Raw genomic sequence first — 22,817 nt, 5'->3', positions numbered from 1 at the left:
TGATAATGCCGATGAAATGAGTCTGGGGTCCAGCACCTCAAGTTACCCAGCATTTGCTCATATTTGGGTTGAGGGAAAGCCCCGGAAGAAACCTCAACCAGATAACTTGCCCCAACCGGGAATCGAATCCGGGCCACCTGGTTTCGCGGACAGACGCGCTAACCGTTACTCCACAGGTGTGAACTTCCTTTTCTTGAACACTGTACTTGGAACATCTGATTTTCTTCCAGAAGTTTTTAAATAACTGCCTGTTTTTACTCAGTCTTGTAGGGAACACTTTCTTCACTCTTTTAACTGCCTTACAAACCAAGTGATTGCACACACTTGTAAGAACCAAGCTCAGGAGTTCCATTTTCAGTCTTGGCCTACTGCTTTCTTCTACCTTTCAGCACCCTTACGTTCTTCGGCCTTCAGTTTGTTCATGTCTGCAGATAAACATTTCTTTGCATTTGCTCGCCTCTTCCTATCTCTCTCCCTTTCCTTCAACAAGTAAACTTTTTCGGCTTCTTTATTTTCGTTTAGTTTCCTTCTCCAATTCTGTTTTAATATTACTCACTTTTCCCTCTTTTCTGTATTCATATACGAAGAGTAAGAAGAAAAGCATTTGAAATGTCTTATGTTTTGGAGGAAAAACAAAATATATTCATTTTTTTTAACTATGCTTAAGAGGATGTGCTACTGAAAAATGACCGTTTTTGAAGAAATGTCATGTTTTTTTATTTTACTCTTCATATGCTATAAATTCCAATGCTCCATTACCACAACCTGTGTTTCAGCTATAATTTGCACTATAAAAAACATAGAAAACTCTTGTTTTAGATTCCAAAAAACGGTTTCCAAAATAAACGTCTTATTTTCAAATTTTATTTTTAAAAGAGTTATTTCTTGACTTAGATCATTGAAATTTTCTTGATTAATTCATAATCATGATCATAATATGCTGTTAAAATTTCAATACATTATCTCTTAAAATGTAGAAATTAGAAAATTCAGTAGCGCATCCCCTTAATTGTGAGAATGAGCCTATATGACAACAATACATGCAACCACAGAAGTCTCTTACAAAATTCAACTTAATTTAATTTAATTCACTCTTCCATAAGCAATAGTAAATAAAGTTTGATAACCTCAGTCATACTCTGTAGGACGGGTATGACAGACATTAACCAGAGCTTTATTATGTCTTAATTCTGAATCAAGCAAACGTAATATTCAGATTCTATTGACTAATGACTCAGCCTCTCTTCTGCAAACTTTTGTTTCTTTTATAGTTTCTTATTAACTAATAAAATAAACTTCAGAGTAATTTTTGAGACGGGTGTGACACAACTGTTACCATTAATGGAATTAAAACTCATTATCTACCTTACCTACTTTTAGAATGAATTCCTATAATGAGAAAGATAATTACTGCTGTAGATAAGATGACAGCAGATCAGCTGATTGATGAAAAAGGGAACAATTCAAAGACTGTCAACATAGATAATTTTTCACACTGAAGTTCAGCATGTGAACACTTTACATTTGTTCATAAATTAAACACATACACAGTGAACGAAGTTGTTGAACTTATTTCTACTGTAAAATATAAATAATAAGGATTTATTAGTATTAGTCTCCAGAAAGAAATACTAAACTTTAAAAAAATAATGTCCAGGCTCAGTTTAGCATGGAATGGCTGATATACCAATTGATAAATATTATTATGAAGGGTTGATCTATGATGATAAAGGAATGGATATGTTAGGTCAAACTTAATCCTGACCTAAGTCGAAAGATTTATAGTAGTGGTGTCAATTATACTGAACAACAAATTTTTGCTTTTTGTCTTGCTCCGAAATAAAAATAGGTGAATATTACTAATATGTGTGCCTTAAATCTGAATTTAAAATCCTAGTTACCCCATCACGTACCATTTTTCCGGGAAAATGAATTGAATTTTTATGACAAAACTCATTTGTTTTCAATTTTTCACTGCTACTAATCACATTACAACATACTAGGGATTCAGAATTCCTCATAATAGTTGATGAATGTGTACTAGATACAAAAACGATGTTACATAGTTTAAAACTTAACAATAAAAATATTTCATGCATATAATGAGAAAATGCAAGAATTTAAACTTACATTTAAAATAATTTTCTGGATGACTCCTGTTTATAACTAGACCTGGGACTGTCTTTTACAAGGAACAAAAGTCTGCAATCATGCTGGGTGATGATCTTCCTTTATATCGCCTTTCCATTTCAGATATTTCTTGATGAAATTTTTGCCCATGCTCGTTGCTTACCGCTCCAAAGTTAGGAGGAAAGAAATCCAAATGAGAATGTGAAAAGTGTATTTTGAGACACAGATTACACTCCATTTTGTCATATGCACTTGACATGGTTTCCACAACAATTTCTATGTAGTTCTCTGCCCTAGAATTTTCAAAGAAATTTGAGCAAAAATCTTTGAAAGTGCGCCATGCCATTCTTTCTGTAATGGAAAGTTTTTCCTCAAAGAAAGGGCAGCCATAACTTTGTGAATTGGTGGACCGATAAAAATGCCCTCTTTTAATTTGTCTTCACTCAAACTTGTAAACTTTTCCTCTAAATACTGAAAATCACATCCTTGTTTGTTCATTGCATAGACCTCACTTTGAACTGGTATGAAATTTACTTAATAGAAGGGACCAATAACTGTTTATTTATTAGAAGTACAAAATGGCATGTCAACAACCTTAAGAAATCGTAAGTAAGTCATAAACTCATAAAATGTATTAGCTTTTGTTTTGGTTTATACTCCCAACCTGCTCCAGATGTTTCCTGGGGGAGCGCTTATCGAAAAGTGAAATCATAATATATCTTAAAACCCTCGCGTAATACGAAGAAAAGAGATACATTTTCGGATTCCGCTCACATCAAACCATAAGGGACATATTGATTTATAGCAGAGCAAAATTCTTGTTGTTCAGTGTTATGGGTACATTGAATTATATTATTACCAGTTTTAGAAACACCACTGTCAATGATTGGTACAAAGATTATTAGCTTCATTTTCATTAATTATTCCTAAATTGAACATAATGAAAATATTTTGGACGTGTATCTTGAAAATATTACTATACAACCAGTTTTACCAATCTTCGACATGGTATCAATCACTGGAACACCAACTGTCAATATTTGGAACATCGTGTTTCAGGTATGGTTTGTACGCGAAACTTTACCTCTGATCAGATGGCTAAGGCCATAGAAGCTGTGGAGGAAGGCAGGTCTACAGCTACTGCAGCCAAAAGGTTTTGGTGTGCCTAGGGTTACACTATATTATAAAACGAACGGGAAGAGTCCAAAACTTGTAGATTTGGACCTGCCACTGTTATGAGTGATGATGAGAAGAAGATTTTAGTCCAGCGGCTTTTGTCAACAGCATGTCTACAGTATCCAGTAACAAAGGAACTTTTGTTGGATAGTGTTGAACAAATTTTGAAACAAATTAAAAGAGAAAATCCATTCACTGATGGAAGGCCAGGCAGGAAATGGTACACATCATTTTTAAAAAGATATCCTGAATTAAGTGAGCGTGTGGCACAAAATATGACGACTTCTACAGCAAATGTGACAGAAGAACAAATTCGCAATTCGTTTTCGGAAGTTGACAAATATCTTAAGGGACAAAATCATCTTGGATATTAAAGATGATCCAAATAGGGTATTTAATGCTGATGACAGTGTATTCTTTCTGCAGCCTTAAGGGGAAAGAGTGATTACAAAGAAAGGGAGTAAATTTGTATACAATATTGGGAAAGTTGAGAAAGAAGATCTTACAGTTCTCATGACTGCTAATGCTGCTGGCAAGCTAGCTTCTCCTATGGTAGTCTTTTCATATGCCAGAATACCCAGTTTAATAGCAAATAGTATACCTACAACTTGTGGGATTGGACGATCTGAAAGTGAATGGATGTGTGCACCTACTTTCTACGAATATATGACGAATGTCATATGGATGAATGGAATTCATTTAATTGCACTATTTCCAATTTCGACACATTTACTGCAGCCAATGGACGTAGCTGTATTTAATGTCAATGACTGGTACATGGACAGTATCAAAGACTTGTACATGCTAAAATCTTGAGTGTCTATGACTGGTACAATAAACATGTGTTACAAAAAAAATTATTGCTTCATTAATAAAGAGTATTAATAATTATAAAGCCTGAAACAATTTAGTATGTAATGATACTGTTTAGTTTAATTATTTCGTTATATAACTATACACAAAATAAAGAAATTTCACCACTAAAGTTTCGAAGACTGGTGCTTTTACCTTACCTGCATCCTGCATACTTCTTTCAGACACAGAGGTCACCTTTATATAAACAATATTAACATCAATGTCAAATATACTAACCCAGGCCATAGGTTTTGAGCAGATTCTCGGCAGAACGGTCAAACTCTTCCATTTTAAAATTACTTCAAACACTTTGTACACCCATCATTCATGAATGCTTTCAAACCAGTACGCCGCAGTTCACGATTTGCGTTTCCCAGTCAAGAGAAACACATTCCACAGAGTTTAAATTTGAATGCTTTACCGTCTATCTCCCTTCTCATGCGATTTCATGAAGGGCGAGGATTTTTTGTCGCCTAAAACACGAGCCATATCTGCCTAAGCTACTCTGCGCAGTGATATTGTTAAGGCACAGTCATATTTGTGGTAGTAATTTAAATATTTTTATGTGTCCAGGTATTGTAGTCACTAAGACAGTGGGATGTATGAACAAATAATTTTATTTCTAAGCATACAGTAGTGGCAAAAAAAACTGGACTGACCCTTGTAGCTGATTTCAGAGCCTCGTTCACTCCAGAGCACGATAGACTGGTAACTAAGACTTTCGTGGCTCGAATCCTGCCTGGGAAGGAAACTTTTCTTTGTTCCTTATTCATATTTATTCCTAATACTTTTCGGTTGCTGGTAAAATTCATGTTCTGGGAATAATAAGTTACTTAAGTAGTAAAATATCGCTGCAATCGAAAAGTATTGGGAATAAATTTCAATAAGGAACAAAAAAAAAAAGCTTCCTTCCCAGGCAGGATTCGAACCGCGAAAGTCTTAGTTACTAGTCTGTCGTGCTCTGGAGTGAACAAGGCTCTGAAATCAGCCACAAGGGTCAGTTTTTTTGCCACTACTGCACATGAGTTTAAAACATTGCAAATCAGAGAAACAGTCCAAAAACATGTCATTTGAATAAATTGTAGTTTATTTGCGTGAGCATGGTACATTTCAAATTAACCTATTAACCTTAATAAACTAAAATTTTTCATACATGTCTTACTGAATCCTTTATAGTCGTTTTTTTTTTCTTTTTTGTGGACTTATACGCCATTCTACATTGAGAAACACTTTCCAAAATCATGAAACTTGAATGTTTCTCAGTAGCGTGCCTACTTCTATGCCTTTTTTTTTTAGGTAATGACGAATTGGAACGCCTTCTCACCTGTATACCAGGAATATGAGTGTTCAGGTTAAACAACATAAACACTTTTATAAAAGTATGAAATTTGATGGTTCCATATTTGAGTGCAGACGTTGATGACTTTTTAACTTATTCGAATCTGAAAATTCTTCCCACACACACAACGTGGCACAAATAGGTCTCAACAGTATGCCCGCATTTCTGGCTCTGCAGGTTCCTTGGCTGCGAGAAACAACCATCCACATGCATTCTATTTCAGTGGTGTCTAGCCAATATGGTTCAATAGATTCCTTCTTATACTGACTTATGAAAAAAGCACTTGCCACAATCATCCCATTTCAATGGCTTGTCGCTTGTATGTTGACATTTATGTCCTGTTAAGCTAATCGGCTGCGAGAAACACTTTCCACAGAGATTGTGTTTAAATGGTGTTTCACCGGTGTGAATCCGCTCATGGCTTTTTAAATTTCCAATATCCGAGAAAAATTTTCTACAAAGGCCAAACTGAAATGGTCTCTCGTACGTCTGGAGGCGTTAATGAGTTCTTAGATTATTTGAATAAGAAAAAGACATTGAAATGGTCTCTGGTCACTGTGCTTACATTCATGAATTTTTTATTCACTCAGATCAAAGAAAATGTTAATTGTGTTTTATTTAACGACGCTCACAACTTCAGAGGTTATATCAGCGTCGCCGGATGTGCCAGAACTTTGTCCCGCAGGAGTTCTTTCACATGCCAGTATATCTACTGACATGTACCTGTCGCAATTAAGCACACTTAAATGCATCGACCTGGCCCGGGATCGAACCCGCAACCTTGGGCATAGAAGGCCAGCACTATACCAACTCGCCAACCAGGTCGACGATCAAAGAAATACTTGCTCCAAACACCGCATTTAAATGATTTGGTCCACACCTGTGGAGTAACGGTCAGCGCGTTTGGCTTCAAAACCAGGTGACCCGGGTTCGAATCCCGGTCGAGGCAAGTTACCTCGTTCAGGTTTTTTGCGGGGTTTTCCCTCAACCCATTATGAGCAAATGCTGGGTAACTTTCGATGATGGACCCCGGACTCATTTCACCGGCATTATCACCTTCATTTCATTCAGACGCTATATAACCTGAGATGTTGATACAGCGTCGTAAAATAACCCAATAACATAATAATAATAATAATAATAATAATAATAATAATAATAATAATAATAAATGGTTTGTTCCCTGTTTTCCAGTGTTGGTGTCTTAATAGTGAAGGCAAATCCGAGAAACATTTTCCATATTCATTACTAGGGCCAGGATTCATATGCAAATGTAGTGTTTCAACTCTTTTTTGTGTTGAATAATTTCGAGGGAAAAATTGTTCCGGAGCCGGGTATCGAACCCGGGACTTTTGGTTTAACGTACCAACGCTCTACCGCTGAGCTACCCGGGAACTCTAACCGACACCGATCCAATTTTTCCCTCTATATCCACAGACCTCAAAGTGGGCTGACAACCGTCAAGCAACCAACTTCGAGTGCACACTAACTCCGTGTGACTTAATTCTACAATTTAAGTCACACGGAGTTAGTGTGCACTCGAAGTTGGTTGCTTGACGGTTGTCAGCCCACTTTGAGATCTGTGGATATAGAGGGAAAAATTGGATCGGTGTCGGTTAGAGTTCCCGGGTAGCTCAGTGGTAGAGCGTTGGTACGTTAAACCAAAGGTCCCGGGTTCGATACCCGGCTCCGGAACAATTTTTCCCTCGAAATTATTCAAATCAACTTTACAGGGAGTTATACCTGAAATCTTGATTTGCATCTTTTTTGTGGGTTAACGTTAAAAATATTGAATTGAAAAGATCTTTTTTGCTTTTGTTTATGATTAAGTTTCTGTGCTTAAATTGATGAATTAATGTCTTCACATCATGTGTCTGACTATAACATTTTTTATTTTAAATTTCTGAATGTATAAGAATTACTATACCTCATTTGAGGAATGGAAGCACTGTAATGTTTCTTTTGTAATATCCTGTATTCATGTGTTAGAAGTCTGCAGGCATTCAAGCCGCCACTTGGAGAAAGTATGAATATCACTGCACAACAACGCAGAAAAAAGATAAGTGGTCCCGGTATAATGTGACGAGATTAAATAAAATATTTAGGGCCGTATTCATAGACATTCTTAGCGCGGGCTTCCGGTGGATGATCAGCGTTTTTCGTATTCATAAACCAATGTTAGCGATATGATATGATTTGAATTCTGTTCAAGTAACCAGTGGCTAGCCGAGGCTAGTTTAGCACGCTCGTAGCGCGAGATGAGAAATGTCTATGAATAGCACCCTTAGAGTTTACATTTCATATATATTATCTTCAGGAAGGTAAACTTCATATAAAAAAGTTTCTGTTAGCACTGTTATGTAGTTGTATTGGTGTATGCATGTGTTTCCGTAGGAGAAAAAGACGGATATTGTTTTAAGTTCTATCCTACTGTATATAATTTGTAGTAGACCTACAGCTCAAACCCAATACAACTCGGTTCGAAATATCGCGGATATGGATGCAATACAGTAAGAAACTTGCCTCCGAATATGCCTTTATTAAATGATTATATTCCGATATACTGTACTACGGTCAAGCTATAAAGGGGGAGGAGGTAAATGATGTCCTCCATAACCCCTTTATATGGGGATTGTATGGTTTTGCTTTGCCCCCCCCCCCCCCAAGGAAACGATTCTCTCTCCGCCTATGTTTACAGACTCTTTGAAAGTCATGCAAGGACAGTTTTATATACTTTTTGAACGTCCGTGATTACGAATATGCTGAGTTAATATTGCATATTTTGGGTGTTTCTGGATATAATAGTCTATTTTGCATATATTGTAGCATGTTTTCAGGTTTTTGTTGCACAAATCGCCATATGTGCAAACTTCGAATGTTTTTTTTTTTCAGTATAATATTTTCTCTAAACAAACAAAGGTCAATTTTAAGCTCATATGAAGTGTATTCACTCTGCCGACAACAATCAACCATGATTCCGTTTTTCTCAATACGCGCGTAAAGTAACATATACGTTTTTTTTCGGTTAAGATACAAATTAATATTCTCACTTAAGAGAGAAAGTCTAACAATATCAGTACAAGGACAATTGTGTGTGGTTTGTGTGAATTAGCGATGCCATCTACAAAATCATCGTTTCAGAGCACCCTGAAGCAATGGGTAACAAATAAAGGCTTGAGGACAGACGGAACGACTGTGTTATGCGATTTTTGTGAAAAAGATATAAGTACCTATTTATTTAAATATTATAATTTGTATTTTGATAGTTACGATTGCAAAGGTTATAATGTCAATCGGAAAGAAACTTGCACAAATGTGAAATTAATAAAACTGAATATGTTAAAATTTATCGTCTTCGAAACGCTACAGTACTAGAAACAAAATGTGGGCTGACATTTAGTCGAGAATCGCCATGAAGGTTTAAACATGTGTCCCCATATTGCCTAACTACAGGCGATCTAAAGCACTGCATATGTGCACAGTGTTGTATCTGGAACTTCGACAATTCAGATAGCCTAAATCTTCTTTCTGGGTCTGTGCAATGGAATAATACTATTTAAAAATTTGAGAGTTAGATGCAACATTTTAGGTGCCATGGAGACCAGGATTTGTCCAACCCTGTTTCTGTCACGTATAGTGGCGTGATTTCATAATATTTTTATTCTTATGCTCATATATCGTTGAAATCTCGACTGTTAAATCCTAATAAAAGTAATTAATAAAAATATCTCCCACTGATAATACGGTAGGCGTAATATAAAACATCTAATAATTTTCAAATTCGAAACGAGAAAAGATGTTAGAGTTAAAAAAATAAGAATGTTTAAAATGCGGTGCAGTGTTAATAACCTTGGGGAAAATGTTTAATCTACATGAAGTTTATCTTCCAGATTTTGTAAAATAATGAAAGTTTACATGGAAACAATATTTCTTACACAATATAAAATATTTTCAAATATCTTGCTCAAAATAATTTCAAAGTGACCAACACTTGAGCACAAAAAGTCACAAAAATGCTGCAGAAAAGAAAAGATCGAGCTGCGTTCTGTGTAAAAAAAATTCATAACTGAGGCTCAATTCAGCTAAAGGAATGAATTCTTCAGATATTCCCTGGGAGAAGTTGAACAACCCAGTGCTTATAAGGGTACTACTAAATACAGCAACAGAATAATTTTCACACAGCTCGAATTACCTCGTGCGATATTGAATGCTCATTTTCTGCTTTCAAAAATATTCTTGTAGACAATAGTCAATCCATGACGGTAGAAATCTTGAGAAATTGTTAGTTGTGTTTTGCATTCAAAAAACAATCTAAAAAACAATGTATGTACTGCATATGTACAATTTTTAGTGAAGTCAGTAAACCTAAAAAAAAACTTTTTTTGCTTTTCTAATTTTTTTTTTAAAGTTCGTAAAGCCTTAGAAAGTAAAAATCTATAAGTGTGGATTGATGATTAACACTCTTTGTACATATTACCGATACTTATATGTTAAATAAATTGATTTTGCATATATCAGACTTTATTTGTGCACATTAATCCTGGCCCTAGTCATTACATTTGATTGATATTCCCGCATACCGTTGTTGGTGTCTTATTAGGAAATTCGATTGGGAGAAACACTTTCCACAGACATCGCATTTGAATTTTCCCCCACTAGCATGGTTGCGTTCATGATATTTTAAGCTGTTGGTACTTGAAAGTAACTTTCCGCAAACTTTGCATTTGAATGGTTTCTCGCCCGTATGCAGGCGCAGGTGGCTCTTCAAGGAAACAGATTGAATGAAACATTTTCCACATACATTGCATTTGTATGGTTTCTCACCAGTATGCTGACGCACATGCCTTTTTAGGTCACTAGACTGCGAAAAACATTTTCCACAGAAATCACATGTGAATGGTTTCTCACCAGTATGTAGGCGTCCATGGATTTTTAGTGGACCCGACTGGGCGAAACGCTTTCCACAAACATCGCACATGAAGGGTTTCTCACCAGTATGCTGTCGTCCATGGACTTTTAGGTTATGCGACTGAACGAAGCACTTTCCACAGATATCGCATTTGAATCGCTTCTTACTTCCTTGAGCCCGCAAATTGTTTGCGAATGAAACATAATGCTTGATAGCCCCTTCTTGCATCAATCCTTCGCAATCTGTTGATACTGTGCTGTAATGTGTGTCTGCAAAACTGTCACAAATATATATCATCAGTCTATAAAATTACATTTAAATCAGGATTGACACAAACATAAAATGTAAAAGGAATCACATTTACATACTATAATTGAATAGCAGGTTACACGATCACATTCATATTGTACTGAAGATTTTAATTTTGCGTCAGTAACACCAGTAATAAGCAGAATAATGCTTCACTGCATTTTTTTCCTCTCTGTTATTTATATTCGCTTTAACATCTTTGGTCATATCGCGAGTTAATCTTTTGCTTGAAATCCGAAGGCCTGTGTACTATTGTTGAGACTGGTTCTATTGTTGTGAACTAGATGGCGACTATTTATGTATTACTGATTTGTTATGAATATGATTTCGGTGATGAATGAGGCCGGTGATATTCAGGGATGTTGTGCCCCGAATTTCCTACCATTTGCCTTACAGTTGAGGGAAAACCCTGAAAAACCTCAACCAGGAAATTTAACCCGACAGGGAATCGAACCCGGGCCCTCTGCGTAAGAGACCAGCATGCTGAGCCTTACAAAGAGCTGGTCTCCACTGCATTATGCAAGCTAGGAATATAGAAAGAAGTTAAACGAGTATTCAAAATAAATGACGAATGGAAAGATTCTTCTTGGTGAAAAGGCAGAACAGTAATAACCAGGGAAAGGATTTATATGTAAATACATATTTACTTATAAAGCTAATATAATTTATATTTTGCATTATCTTTATGTTTCACAATGTGTAGGGTTGAAAAATCCTACTTTTATTTTCCATATTTTTCCATATTTTAGAGTTTAGTACATATTTTCGTTAATTTCCATATATTTTCCATATTTCATATAAAACAGTCCATATTATATTAGGTTTAACAATAAAACAAAACAAAATTCCATTAACTTTTAAAAATACATTTCAACAATAGAGATTTAAACACATGTTCAGTAATCCCTTTAACATCAGAGTTATTTGAAAATTAGCAGTCCTATCAACAATGGGAAAGTAAGTTACAAAACTGTATTAATTTAATTTAAAATTTTTAACAGACTTCAGTTGTGCAGCTCAACAGTTAAATGCCAGTCAGAGTACACATAGGTTCAGTTTTGTAAATCATACTATAAAGACGGTAAATATGCCAAAAGTACGTCATTCAGTCAATTTAAAATCAAAACTAACAAGTTACATTTCAGAATTTAAAGAAGATGGTTTATCAACTGACAATAAAATATTATTTTGTAATTTGTGTCAGTGTGCAGTATCATCTACACAAAAGTTCCTGGTGCAACAACACATTACAACTAGTAAACATCAGGCCAACAAACAACTAAATTCCAAGCAGAGACAATTGTTTTTAACACAACCAACAACATCGAATGTAAGATCTGAGTTTAACATCGACCTGTGCCGTTCTCTCATCTCTGCTGATATTCCTCTCTACAAACTAAAGAATAAGGTCTTCAGGGAATTCCTTGAAAAATATACTCAACATACAATCCCGGATGAGTCAACACTTAGGAAGACGTATGCTCCATCCATCTACGATGAGACAATACAGAAGATAAGAGATGAAATTAAAGATAGTTCAATTTGGGTTTCCATTGATGAGACTCCCGACAAAGAAGGTAGACTTGTTGGTAATGTAGTTATCGGTTTGTTAAGTGAACAATATTCTGAACGAATTCTTTTACATTGTGATGTTCTAGAAAAGTGCAATAACAAAACTATAGTTAAACTGTTCAACGAAGCTATGGGTATCCTGTGGCCAAAGGGTATTATGTACGATAATGTGTTATTCTTTATTAGCGATGCTGCCCCTTATTTGGTCAAAGCTGGACAAGCATTATCTGTTGTATATCCTAAATTGACTCATTTTACTTGTGTGGCGCATGCATTTCATCGTGTGGCAGAAGTGGTCAGAGACAATTTCCCTAAAGTAGATTTGTTGATTTCATCAGTGAAAAAAGTATTTCTCAAAGCTCCCAGTAGAGTTAACGTGTTGAAAGAAATGTACCCTGAAATTCCATTGCCACCAAAGCCAATTTTAACTAGATGGGGTACATGGCTAGAAGCAGTTGAATATTATGCCGAACATATAGACTCTATTAACAATGTTCTCCTTGCATTGGACTCTGAAGATGCAGTCTCAATTGATACTGCGAAAACAGTTACCTGTGACATAAGTGTGAAGAATGACTTAGCTCACATTCAGCATACATTTTCATGCATCATAAAAACGCTCAAAAGTCTCCAAAATAGGCACCTTTCACTATCTGAAAGTTTTGAAATTATAAATAGTACTGTGGAACAACTGAATCGTGGTAGAGGTAAAGTTGCAGATGCAGTAAGAGCTAAGGTGGACACTGTACTTTCAAAAAACCCTGGATATGAAGAACTACAAAAGGTTGTTGCTGTGATGAGTGGTGAATCAACAGTGAAGATTAACTTGGACTTATCCCCAGCAGACATTGTGAAATTGAATTATGTACCAGTTACTTCTTGTGACGTCGAACGCTCTTTTAGTCAGTATAAATCTATCCTCAGAGACAATAGAAGAAGATTCACTTTTCAGCACTTGAAAGAAATGTTTGTAACCTATTGTTATGGTAACAGACAATAAAAATTATGTTTTGTTGAAACTACATTGGAAGATAAGGTACGTCCATTATATTTTTTGTTTAGTTTGATTAAAATGTACCAATATTTAACGTACATAGTCATTTTTTTATAATTTTAAGTCCATATTTAATTCCATATTTTGGTAAAAATCCATATTTAATTCCATATTTTGGTAAAAATAACTACATATATATTTACATATTTCATATATTTTTAGTCCATATAAATCCGTTCCCTGGTAATAACTAATAACACAGATGTTAATTCTTACCATACAGCTTAATACAGCACATAAGTCAAAAAGAGTAATTTTTCAGGAGAGATTTTCTTTTTAATTTATTCTTAACTAAATATAAGTAGTATAATAATGAAATTCATATATGTTGGTTCAAGTAAGGTCCTTTTCAATTTAAAATAAAATAAATTTTATTATTTAAAAAAATTAGAAAAAAATGCTAGAATTATGTGATTAGGTACTACAGAAAAATCTACTTTTTTACTTATGTAACTTTTCCCGCCGACCAAAGAATTTATCTTGGGAATTATTAACAACCACAGTAAATTAATTAATTTATGGTTTATTTAACGACGCTCGCAACTGCAGACATTATATCAGTGTCATTGGTGTGCCGGAATTTTATCCCTCAGGAGTTCTTTCACATGCCAGTAAATCTACTGACATAAACTTGTCGCATTTAAACACACTTAAATGCCATCGACCTGCGCCGAGATCGAACCTCCAACCTCGAGCATAGTACGCCAGCGCTATACCAACTACTCTTCCCAGGCAGATACCACAGTGAAGAGCACACAATAAGATAAGATGAATTATCTGCTAACTTTCGATAGAGAATAAAAAGTGGCATGCAAATATAAATCAGCGTGCTTTCTAACACAGTTCGTCCATTATTAAAAAAAAAATATACAGAATGAATCAAAAGTCTGGAACCATATAAATATCTTCCATATGCTTGATTTTCGATTACTGTAGGTGCTACTAGTATTTGTAAAACCAAATGCTCTACTAGTGACACATTCCATTCTAGCACTCAGCTATCTCAAAAGTCGCCATTTTGAATGCAACTTCGACATTTTAAATGGAAAGGGGGTCATGTAGGTGCTCACAATCATGTGAAATTTTCTGAGAAAAACAACGGTGCAATCCGTTTTGAAATATCTCTCATCGTTTTCAAGTTATTTAAAGATAACTGTAATAATGACACAAACAGTTACTACACCTACAGATATTTTGTAAAATGGTACAGTAATAAGGAGGCTTTGGAAAAGGTATTTTTATGCTGTTTTGGTAATTAACTTTTCCTGCTTTACTGTTTGGTTAACCTGTGATAGGATTTTATTCCCTCTCATCAAAAATCGCATAGACACATATATAGACAGACATACACGCAGACATGCAGAGAGATAATTACTGACAATAAAGTCCACATAGTATAGTGAGTCGTTCATTTGAACAATAATGCTGAAAAGAATTAATTACAAATCTCTTTCCTTCATCATTATTTAAATAAATTAGTGAAACTAATAACGAAGGAATGCCTCGCACACTTCACTCACCTCTTGGTTAAGACTTCATCCTCTTTTGCCGTTACTTTCAGTTTGACCTCCTCCTCCATTTGATCCAACTCACATGACTCGTCCTGAAAAGAAGATTATGTAGAACCAAGATATAGGATAATAATAGTTGAGCAATCAATGGGTGATTGTTTATATGCTGCAAACTTTCCTTAAATCCTATTTATGGAGACACTATAGTGAAAATACTAAGTTCTGTGTGTTTAAAGCTAAATTCACAACTTTAATCACTGGTGTATGTGGTTAATAATAACATGTGTACAAAATTTCATCCCTTTATTTTATTTATTTGTTTATTCATTTATTTATTTTTAATTATATTTTTAATTTTAATCTAAATTAATTTAATTTATTTTTAATTTTATTTTATTCATATTTAATTTAATTTCAATTTAATATCATTTAAATTTAATGTACGTTAATTTAATTTAATTATAATTTAATATTAATTTAATTAAATTTTATTTTTATTTCATTTATTTATATTTAATTTATTAATATTTTAGATATTTATTTATTTATTTACGGTATTTGTTTGTTTATTTATATTGTTAATAATTGTAACATAAAATATAATTTAAACAGAAAAACTTTAGCTCGCCCCTGAAAGAGTAATAAGTGATTTGTATTTTATTAATATCTTAATAAAATATTGTATCGGTTTATATAAGAAGTCCCTTGCGCCACAATTTACATTATTTTCAACTGATATTCACTTATCTTATTCTTTATATACACTGCAACAAACATTACTGTTCGGACTTTCTGTCCAGTGAATCGGTAAATTACTATGAATTTTTTATGACTGATTGATTGATGATTGATTATTTTTTATAATAAAAAATTTTAGTAATTTACTGATTAATTTCACAGCAAAATTCTGTAGTAAGTTTTGATCTCATGTATATAAGGATCCAAATAAGTGAAATCAGTTAAGAATAATGTAAATTGCGGCACAAGGGACCTTTTATATAAAGCGATTCAATATTTTATTAATGTATAAAATGCAAACCACTGAAATTTTGTACATTTGTCATAATTAACCAGTGATCAAAATTTGCTGCATCTAGCTTCATATGTATGGTAGTTATTGATTTCACTATTGTTTACCCTTAAAAATATGAAAGTTAGAAATTTCAGTATAGTGTCTTCTTACTCCAGTGACCTATTCAAACATTGTTGGTGTAATATATCAAGTGCATATAAATTCATTGAATATAAAAACAAAATAACATGATATTTTGTAATAAATATCCTGCTTTAAGTCAGATTTCTATTTAGTAAGTTAAATGAAAGAATAAATGACAGTGATACTCGAAACATATTCTAATATAATCGTAGGTGACTAGGACTCAGGAAAATCAGGCTAAATTTAGCAATAGTTTCCGGTGAAAGTAGTAATTGAAAAGTTTCGGTAAGGATGTTTGGCCCTATTTCTGACATTAGTGGATTTCCGACAAACATATGACAGGACTAAATGAATCAGTATTTAGTATATTAATGAAAGGATTTGAAATTCTTAAGAAAATAAATAATACCACTTTCGTAAACAACAATGAAGTAATCACACATATCAATTCTCTGGGGCTCTCTCCTCTTACGGTTACGTTCAGTTATTCCATGTACACCCTTTTAACTTATAATTTTCCAGAGTCTAGTCTGATGCTTTTCCAATTCATTCGGGCTAAAGCAAGGAGTTGCACTTTACTTTTTAACTTTCCTGTAGAATATGCCATTAGGAAAGTTCACGATAACAGGCAGGGTTTGGAATTGAACAGGTTACATCAGCTTCTTGTCTATGCGGATGATGTGAAATAGAGAAACTCCACAAACGATTAGAGAAAACATGGAAATTATACTTGAAGCAAGTAAAGCAATAAGTTTGGAAGTAAATCCCGAAAAGACAAAGTATATGATTATGTCTCGTGACCAGAATATTGTACGAAATGGAAACATAAAAATTGGACATTTATCCTTCGAAGATGTGGAAAAATTCAAATATCTTGGAACAACAGTAACAAATATAAATGATACTCGGGAGGAAATTAAACGCAGAATAAATATGAGAAGCTGTCGTCATCTAGTCTGCTGTCAAATAATGTGAAAGTTAAATTTATAAAACAGTTACACGAGGCGCATCCAGAAAGTAAGTTTCCCGATTTTTTCCCCTTGAAAGTAAACGTAGTTAGCCGTGTCAATTGTGCATGCGTAACAGATCTATGACGTATCAATCATATGCCAGCCGGACAGGTCTTGCCTGGTGCTAGTACCAAGTATTATAGAAGGATTAAGATGAAACAATTGTTTCATCTTAATAACTATCCAAAAAATTAAATGCCTTTAACTTCAGCTTGCTTGTGTATTTCTAATCTTGCTTTGTGTGGTATACCATTTTTGGCTGGATTTTATTCCGTGGCAGCAGTGGTCCGAAATGAAAGCTCTTATTCCTTCTCCCGCCGCCTGCGAGGTTTGGTCGGTGATAAAGTTCTTTAATGCACAAAGCATTGCGCCAATTGAAATTCATCGGCAGTTCTGTCAGGTCTTTGGGCCGAACACCTCTCTCTGTCTCTCTCTCACTCCCTCTCTCCCTCCCTCTCTCTCTTTCCCTCTCTCTCTCTCTACCTCTCCCTCCCTCTCTCCCCCTCTCTCTCTCCCTCTCCCTCTCTCTCTCTCTCTCTTTTTTTTTTTAAGAAATTCCTGTCCTCTGGTGAGCGTTTTGGCAACGACGAAGAGCTGAAGATGTCTGTCACATGCTGGTTCCATTCACAGGCGGCAGAGTTCTACGACATAGGGATACAAAAGTTAATCCCACGATATGACAAGTGTCTCAATTCTGATGGTGGCTATGTTGAAAAATAGCTGAAACATTGCTGTACCTGTTGCCAATAAATGTTTTCCTGAAAGTGTGTTCTTTTTTTTTTTTTAAATAGGGAAACTTACTTTCTGGATGCGCCTCGTATTACCGGTTGTTCTTTATAGTTGTGAAACTTGGACTCTCACTTTGAGAGAGGAACAGAGATTAAGGATGTTTGAGAATAAGGTTCTTAGGAAAATATTTGGGGCTAAGAGGGGTGAAGTTACAGGAGAATGGAGGAAGTTACACAACACAGAACTGCACTCATTCTATTCTTCACCTGACATAATTAGGAACATTAAATCCAGATGTTTGAGATGGGCAGGTCATGTAGCAGGTATGGGCGAATCGAGGAATGCATATAGAGTGTTAGTTGGGAGACCGAAGTGAAAAAGATCTTTGGGAAGACCGAGACGTAGATGGGGGGATAATATTAAAATGGATTTGAGGGAGGTGGGATATGATGATAGACTGGATTAATCTTGCACAGGATAGGGACCGATGGCAGGCTTATGTGAGGGCGGTAATGAACCTGTGGGTTCCTTAAAAGCCATTTGTAAGTAAGTAAGTGGGAATGGTATAGCTATTTCCATGCTACCTATTGTTTATTACTTTGTTTCAGAATAGCCTAAATTTAAAGTGCGATATGACTCTTTTGTTCAATTTAATACCCATGTTAGATCCGATAAGCTGTATCGAATTATCAAATGTTTTTCACACAAAACCGTCATAAACTTATCTGATTTGATATAATAATACAATATTTTATTTCATTATAAACTTTTTCGGTTTTTTAAAAACACCATCATCAGATCTTCATTAACCCTTAAAATGTACAGTTATTACATTATAAACAATGAAAGACAATGGGTTACATAAAGGTAAATCATTTTGAAAGTTACGTACAGCTATAAGCATGATGCTGCAAATACATTTGTTTACTATCTTATAACTGTATATTAACTTGTGGCTTGTAAATGCAGATATCATGACATCGATTATATACAATTACAAGACATCTTTTACATATAATCGCAAGGAAGCGTATGCTGTTTAATTTACACCACATTTTCATATTGGATCGTTTGCTTGATATTAACGTTTTAACAGTTTTAAATTTGTATATACATTTTATGTTTTATGATATTCATTCTTTTGTAGATCTCACACTTTCAACATGATTTACCTTTATGTAACCCATTGTGTTTCATTGTTTATAATGTAACAACTGTTCATTTTAAGGGTTAATGATGATCTGATGATGGTTTTTTAAAAAACCGAAAACGTTTATCACGAAATAAAATATTGTATTGTTATATCAAATCAGATAATTTTATGACGGTCTTGTGTGAAGTTCAGGATAACAGAAGTTAAAAAGTAAAGGTGATAGTGCATCTCCTTGCTTTAGCCCACAGTGAATTGGAAAAACATCAGATTGAAATGGGCCTATACGGAGTCTGCTGTAAGTTTCACTAGACACATTTTAATTAATCGAATTAGTTTCTTGGGAATACCAAATTCATTAAGAATACCATTCCCATTATAAACCAAAATTCGCTGTCACCATAACTGTACAGAAAAGGGTTGTGTGACGAATATAATATAAGCTAAACTTTGGAAAGAAGAGCCAGTATACCCAATGAGCTCCACTCACCTCGGCTTCACACTTCACCACGGGAAAATTGTTTGGCAATATAATTTCTTCAAATTTTATCTCTGATGTGTGATTGTAGCTGTCGTCCACGCATTCCACCTTTATTCTAGTCACGTGCAGATCCAATAGATCCCCTTCCTGCAAAACAAGGAGTTACAGTGAATGAGTGATATATTACAATGTGATAGAAGCTGATCACAAGTGTTACAGTTTGCACTCTGGATCTGCAGGCTATTGCTCCAATACTACTTGCAGCACAGGAAAGAAATAATGGAAATAATTTAACGAACAATGAATAACAGATTTTAAAAGCAGCATGCGTCAGAAAAAAGGTAATACATCACTTATCAGTGTGAATAAAATAAGAGCCAATCTGTATTGAGTCCAATTCACATTACGCCTATAGAAGACAAAATATTTTCTATACAGAGACAGTTACGTCCATTTTCGGCTTTCCCCTTCAAAATTTTCTAGAAATCCTTCAGTGGAGAAGCGTAAACCGGAGTGAGACTAGTGGCCAACAGGCTTGGAGCTCACATATTTAGTTTGTTACAGCCCCCCGACCCCTTGCAAGGACGCGTTTTGCGTACCTTTCAAATTTTTTCTCCCAATTCTCCTCTCTTTTTTCGATATACAGAGACTAATGTTTTCTTATTCAACTTGGCACTCAGCATACTCCCAGAACTAAATATATAAAGTGCATTTCGACTCAAAAAAGTCCCAACACGTGATATTGCGCTCAAGTATAATGCGAGATACATGATTACTTTGTGTGAAATCGTCACAACATTTAACCAAGAAGTACTGCATTTCATGATAAATTGTGGTACAGGCATCTCTGATCTAAGCCTTCACCCTCCATATTCATTAAAGTATAGAACAGGTAACCAATTAGCAAGGTTTATAAGAGGATATTTCGTTTGAAGTTTACCTATGTACTAAAGCACAGTTTAAAACGACAAATCCGACCAAATATCAAAATAGTATTTATTTATTTATTTATTTATTTACTTACTTACTTACTTACTTACTTACTTACTTACTTACTTATTTATTTATTTATTTATTTATTTATTTATTTATTTATTCTGGTAGAGATAAGGCCATCAGGTCTTCTCTTCCCTTTACCAGGGGATTACAACTACAATATTAAGAATACAGTTACAATTCTAATTACAATTAATATTACATTTACAAATACAATAAAAATCAAAGTACTAAAAGATTAACTGATTAATAAAATCTAGACAGTTTATTGTAAAAGTTAAGAAGAGAGAAGCATTTCTTTTATTGATTAAGTAAAAATTAAACCTACTCTACGCAGAAAGAAAATGCTTAATAAGCTTGCTTTTGAACGCTACTAAATTCCGACAGTCTCTGATGTCACTGGGTAGGGTATTCCACAAGCGCGAGAGCGAGATTGTGTATGATGATGAATACAGTGATGTCTTATGTGTTGGTATGGCTAGTATGCAGCTATTTTGCGTGAGTGTGAAGAGATTATGATATGATGACAGGTAAATGAAATGGGAGGCAAGGTAGGTAGGTGTAGAAGTGTGAAGGAGTTGGAAAAGGAGAACAAGAGAATGAAAATTTCTACGTTCGTTAAGCCATAGCCAGTTTAGAGTTTGGAAGGATGGGGTAATGTGGTCAGCGCGACGGACATCGCAGACGAAGTGAACACAGGAATTATGAACACGTAATTTTTGCGACTGGTTGACATTGAGGTCAGTCAGTAGAAAATCGAAGTGGGGCATTACTAGTGTTTCCACTAGTATTTTCTTGAGTGACAGCGGAAGGAATTTCCGAATGCTGTTTAAGGAATGTAGTATGGAAAGCACTTTTTTGGTAATATGGGTTACTTGGTTATTCCACTTTAAATGGTATCAAAATATTATGTGTGACACAAGAATGTAACATCTGAAGTGATGGGGAGCAGGACAAGTAACTGTTGGCTTGACCTTTGTTAGTATCAGCCTACTTCAATCTGCTAACTAATAGCTAGTTATTGTTTTCCAGTTTACAGTGTTATGCATTTCGAACACAGAAAAGGGATATCTAAGAGTCACTTTCAATTTACCTCCGTTGAGGACTTCTTCTCTTCTGTATCACTTGATTGCATAGGCAATGGGTTGATGTTGGGTTCCATCTTTATCACATTCATGTCAACTGAAAGAAAAATAATTTATAAAGGTTGATGTACATTTGCAGCATGTAAGATGTTGGGAGAGTATTATTTAGAGTGATTTTAACATATGAGCTGTTCAGAGCAGAAGTGGTGTAAGTGAAAAATGGGTAATGAGAGTTAAAGTAAACATTCTGTAAAATACATCGCAAAGTAGCAATTAATATTCAATTTATTTAAACAATTAGTAGTCAGTGAATAGCAAGAAAGACATATTAATTGCTACTTTGCGCTGTATTTTACGGAATTTTTACATTACACCTCATTACTCAATTTTGACTTACACTACTTTTGCTCTGAATGGCACATATTTTGTTGAATATTCCGAACTTGTTCTAACAAATTATCCGCTACACACAGAAACATCACATGTTTTCATATTAGCGGGCAAGTCGATATGAATTAGATTACGCAAACTCGTCGTGCACAAAATGAGATCCCATCTCAATAGGCTGTGTGCGTGCGTATGTGTGTGTGTGTGTGTGCGCACGTGCGGCACGTGCTCATATGTATCACTGATTAAAACTGCATCTACACTGTTTAATTTTCCATGCACGTATGCATGCAATCTGGGAAGAATTGTGAAAGAATCAAGTTTCAAACGCGCGTTCAATTAAGCTGCATGAAGATTTTGTATCTACAAGGTGCGCCGTTTTGAACATAATCTTCATTACCTATAAATATCAATCTTGCATGCATTGCTTGAATGCGTAAAGTTGAAAGAAAAATTGAACTGTGTAGATGCACTTTTCAGTACTCTTCGTCAGGATGGCACTCAAATGTTGTAATCAATGAGGGTGAATTCAAGTGCATATGATACTTTCAAGATAATGATTTAACTAGGCCTATTATTCACTTTCACACATGCTTCTCACGTGCCAGAATTCACCTTCAAAATCAATTCGAACTTGATGGTGATTAACATTCAAGTTACTGAACTTTCATCTAAGACTTTTATTTTGTCATAAATGTTATGCATCTGAAACTTATTTACGTACGTATTATACCAGCTCCATTTCCATAGCATGGTTGTGCATCCAGTTTGGTGAATGTGATTTGATAATTTGTATAAATATAGTGAATACAATACAATAATTCGGAAACTATAGAACTCGTAACCACTCTCTAGCAGAGAAAAGGAAGGTTTTAAATAATGGATGTGTGTAAGCAGCCCGACAATGTTTTCGTCTATATAATTATCGAACAATAATAGATTATTTCTGTTAATTCGGTAATACTATA

At 34.7% G+C, this 22,817-nt stretch overlaps 2 protein-coding genes across 3 annotated transcripts in view; one reads left to right on the top strand and one right to left on the bottom strand.

Moving 5' to 3' along the window:
- Nucleotides 1-22,817, top strand: part of LOC138691592 (oocyte zinc finger protein XlCOF6-like) — a 145,855-nt gene that overhangs the window by 6,089 nt on the left and 116,949 nt on the right. The gene's annotated exons all lie outside the window — the stretch shown is intronic.
- Nucleotides 7,156-21,553, bottom strand: LOC138691594 (zinc finger protein 239-like). Of its 2 annotated transcripts, XM_069813720.1 has the most exons (4): nt 21,471-21,553; nt 19,391-19,528; nt 14,865-14,947; nt 7,156-10,686 (listed from the first exon to the last, which is right to left on the bottom strand). In XM_069813720.1, exons 1-4 carry the CDS (start codon nt 21,537-21,539, stop codon nt 10,047-10,049), a joined length of 930 nt encoding a protein of 309 aa, XP_069669821.1. In that variant the 5' UTR covers nt 21,540-21,553; the 3' UTR covers nt 7,156-10,046. The 2 variants fall into 2 exon arrangements, with proteins under 2 accessions (XP_069669821.1, XP_069669822.1); XM_069813721.1 differs by lacking the exon at nt 19,391-19,528.

This window comes from Periplaneta americana, chromosome 16, assembly GCF_040183065.1.
Source record: "Periplaneta americana isolate PAMFEO1 chromosome 16, P.americana_PAMFEO1_priV1, whole genome shotgun sequence".
Lineage (NCBI taxonomy): Eukaryota > Metazoa > Arthropoda > Insecta > Blattodea > Blattidae > Periplaneta > Periplaneta americana.
This window is presented reverse-complemented; position numbering and strand designations above follow the sequence as displayed.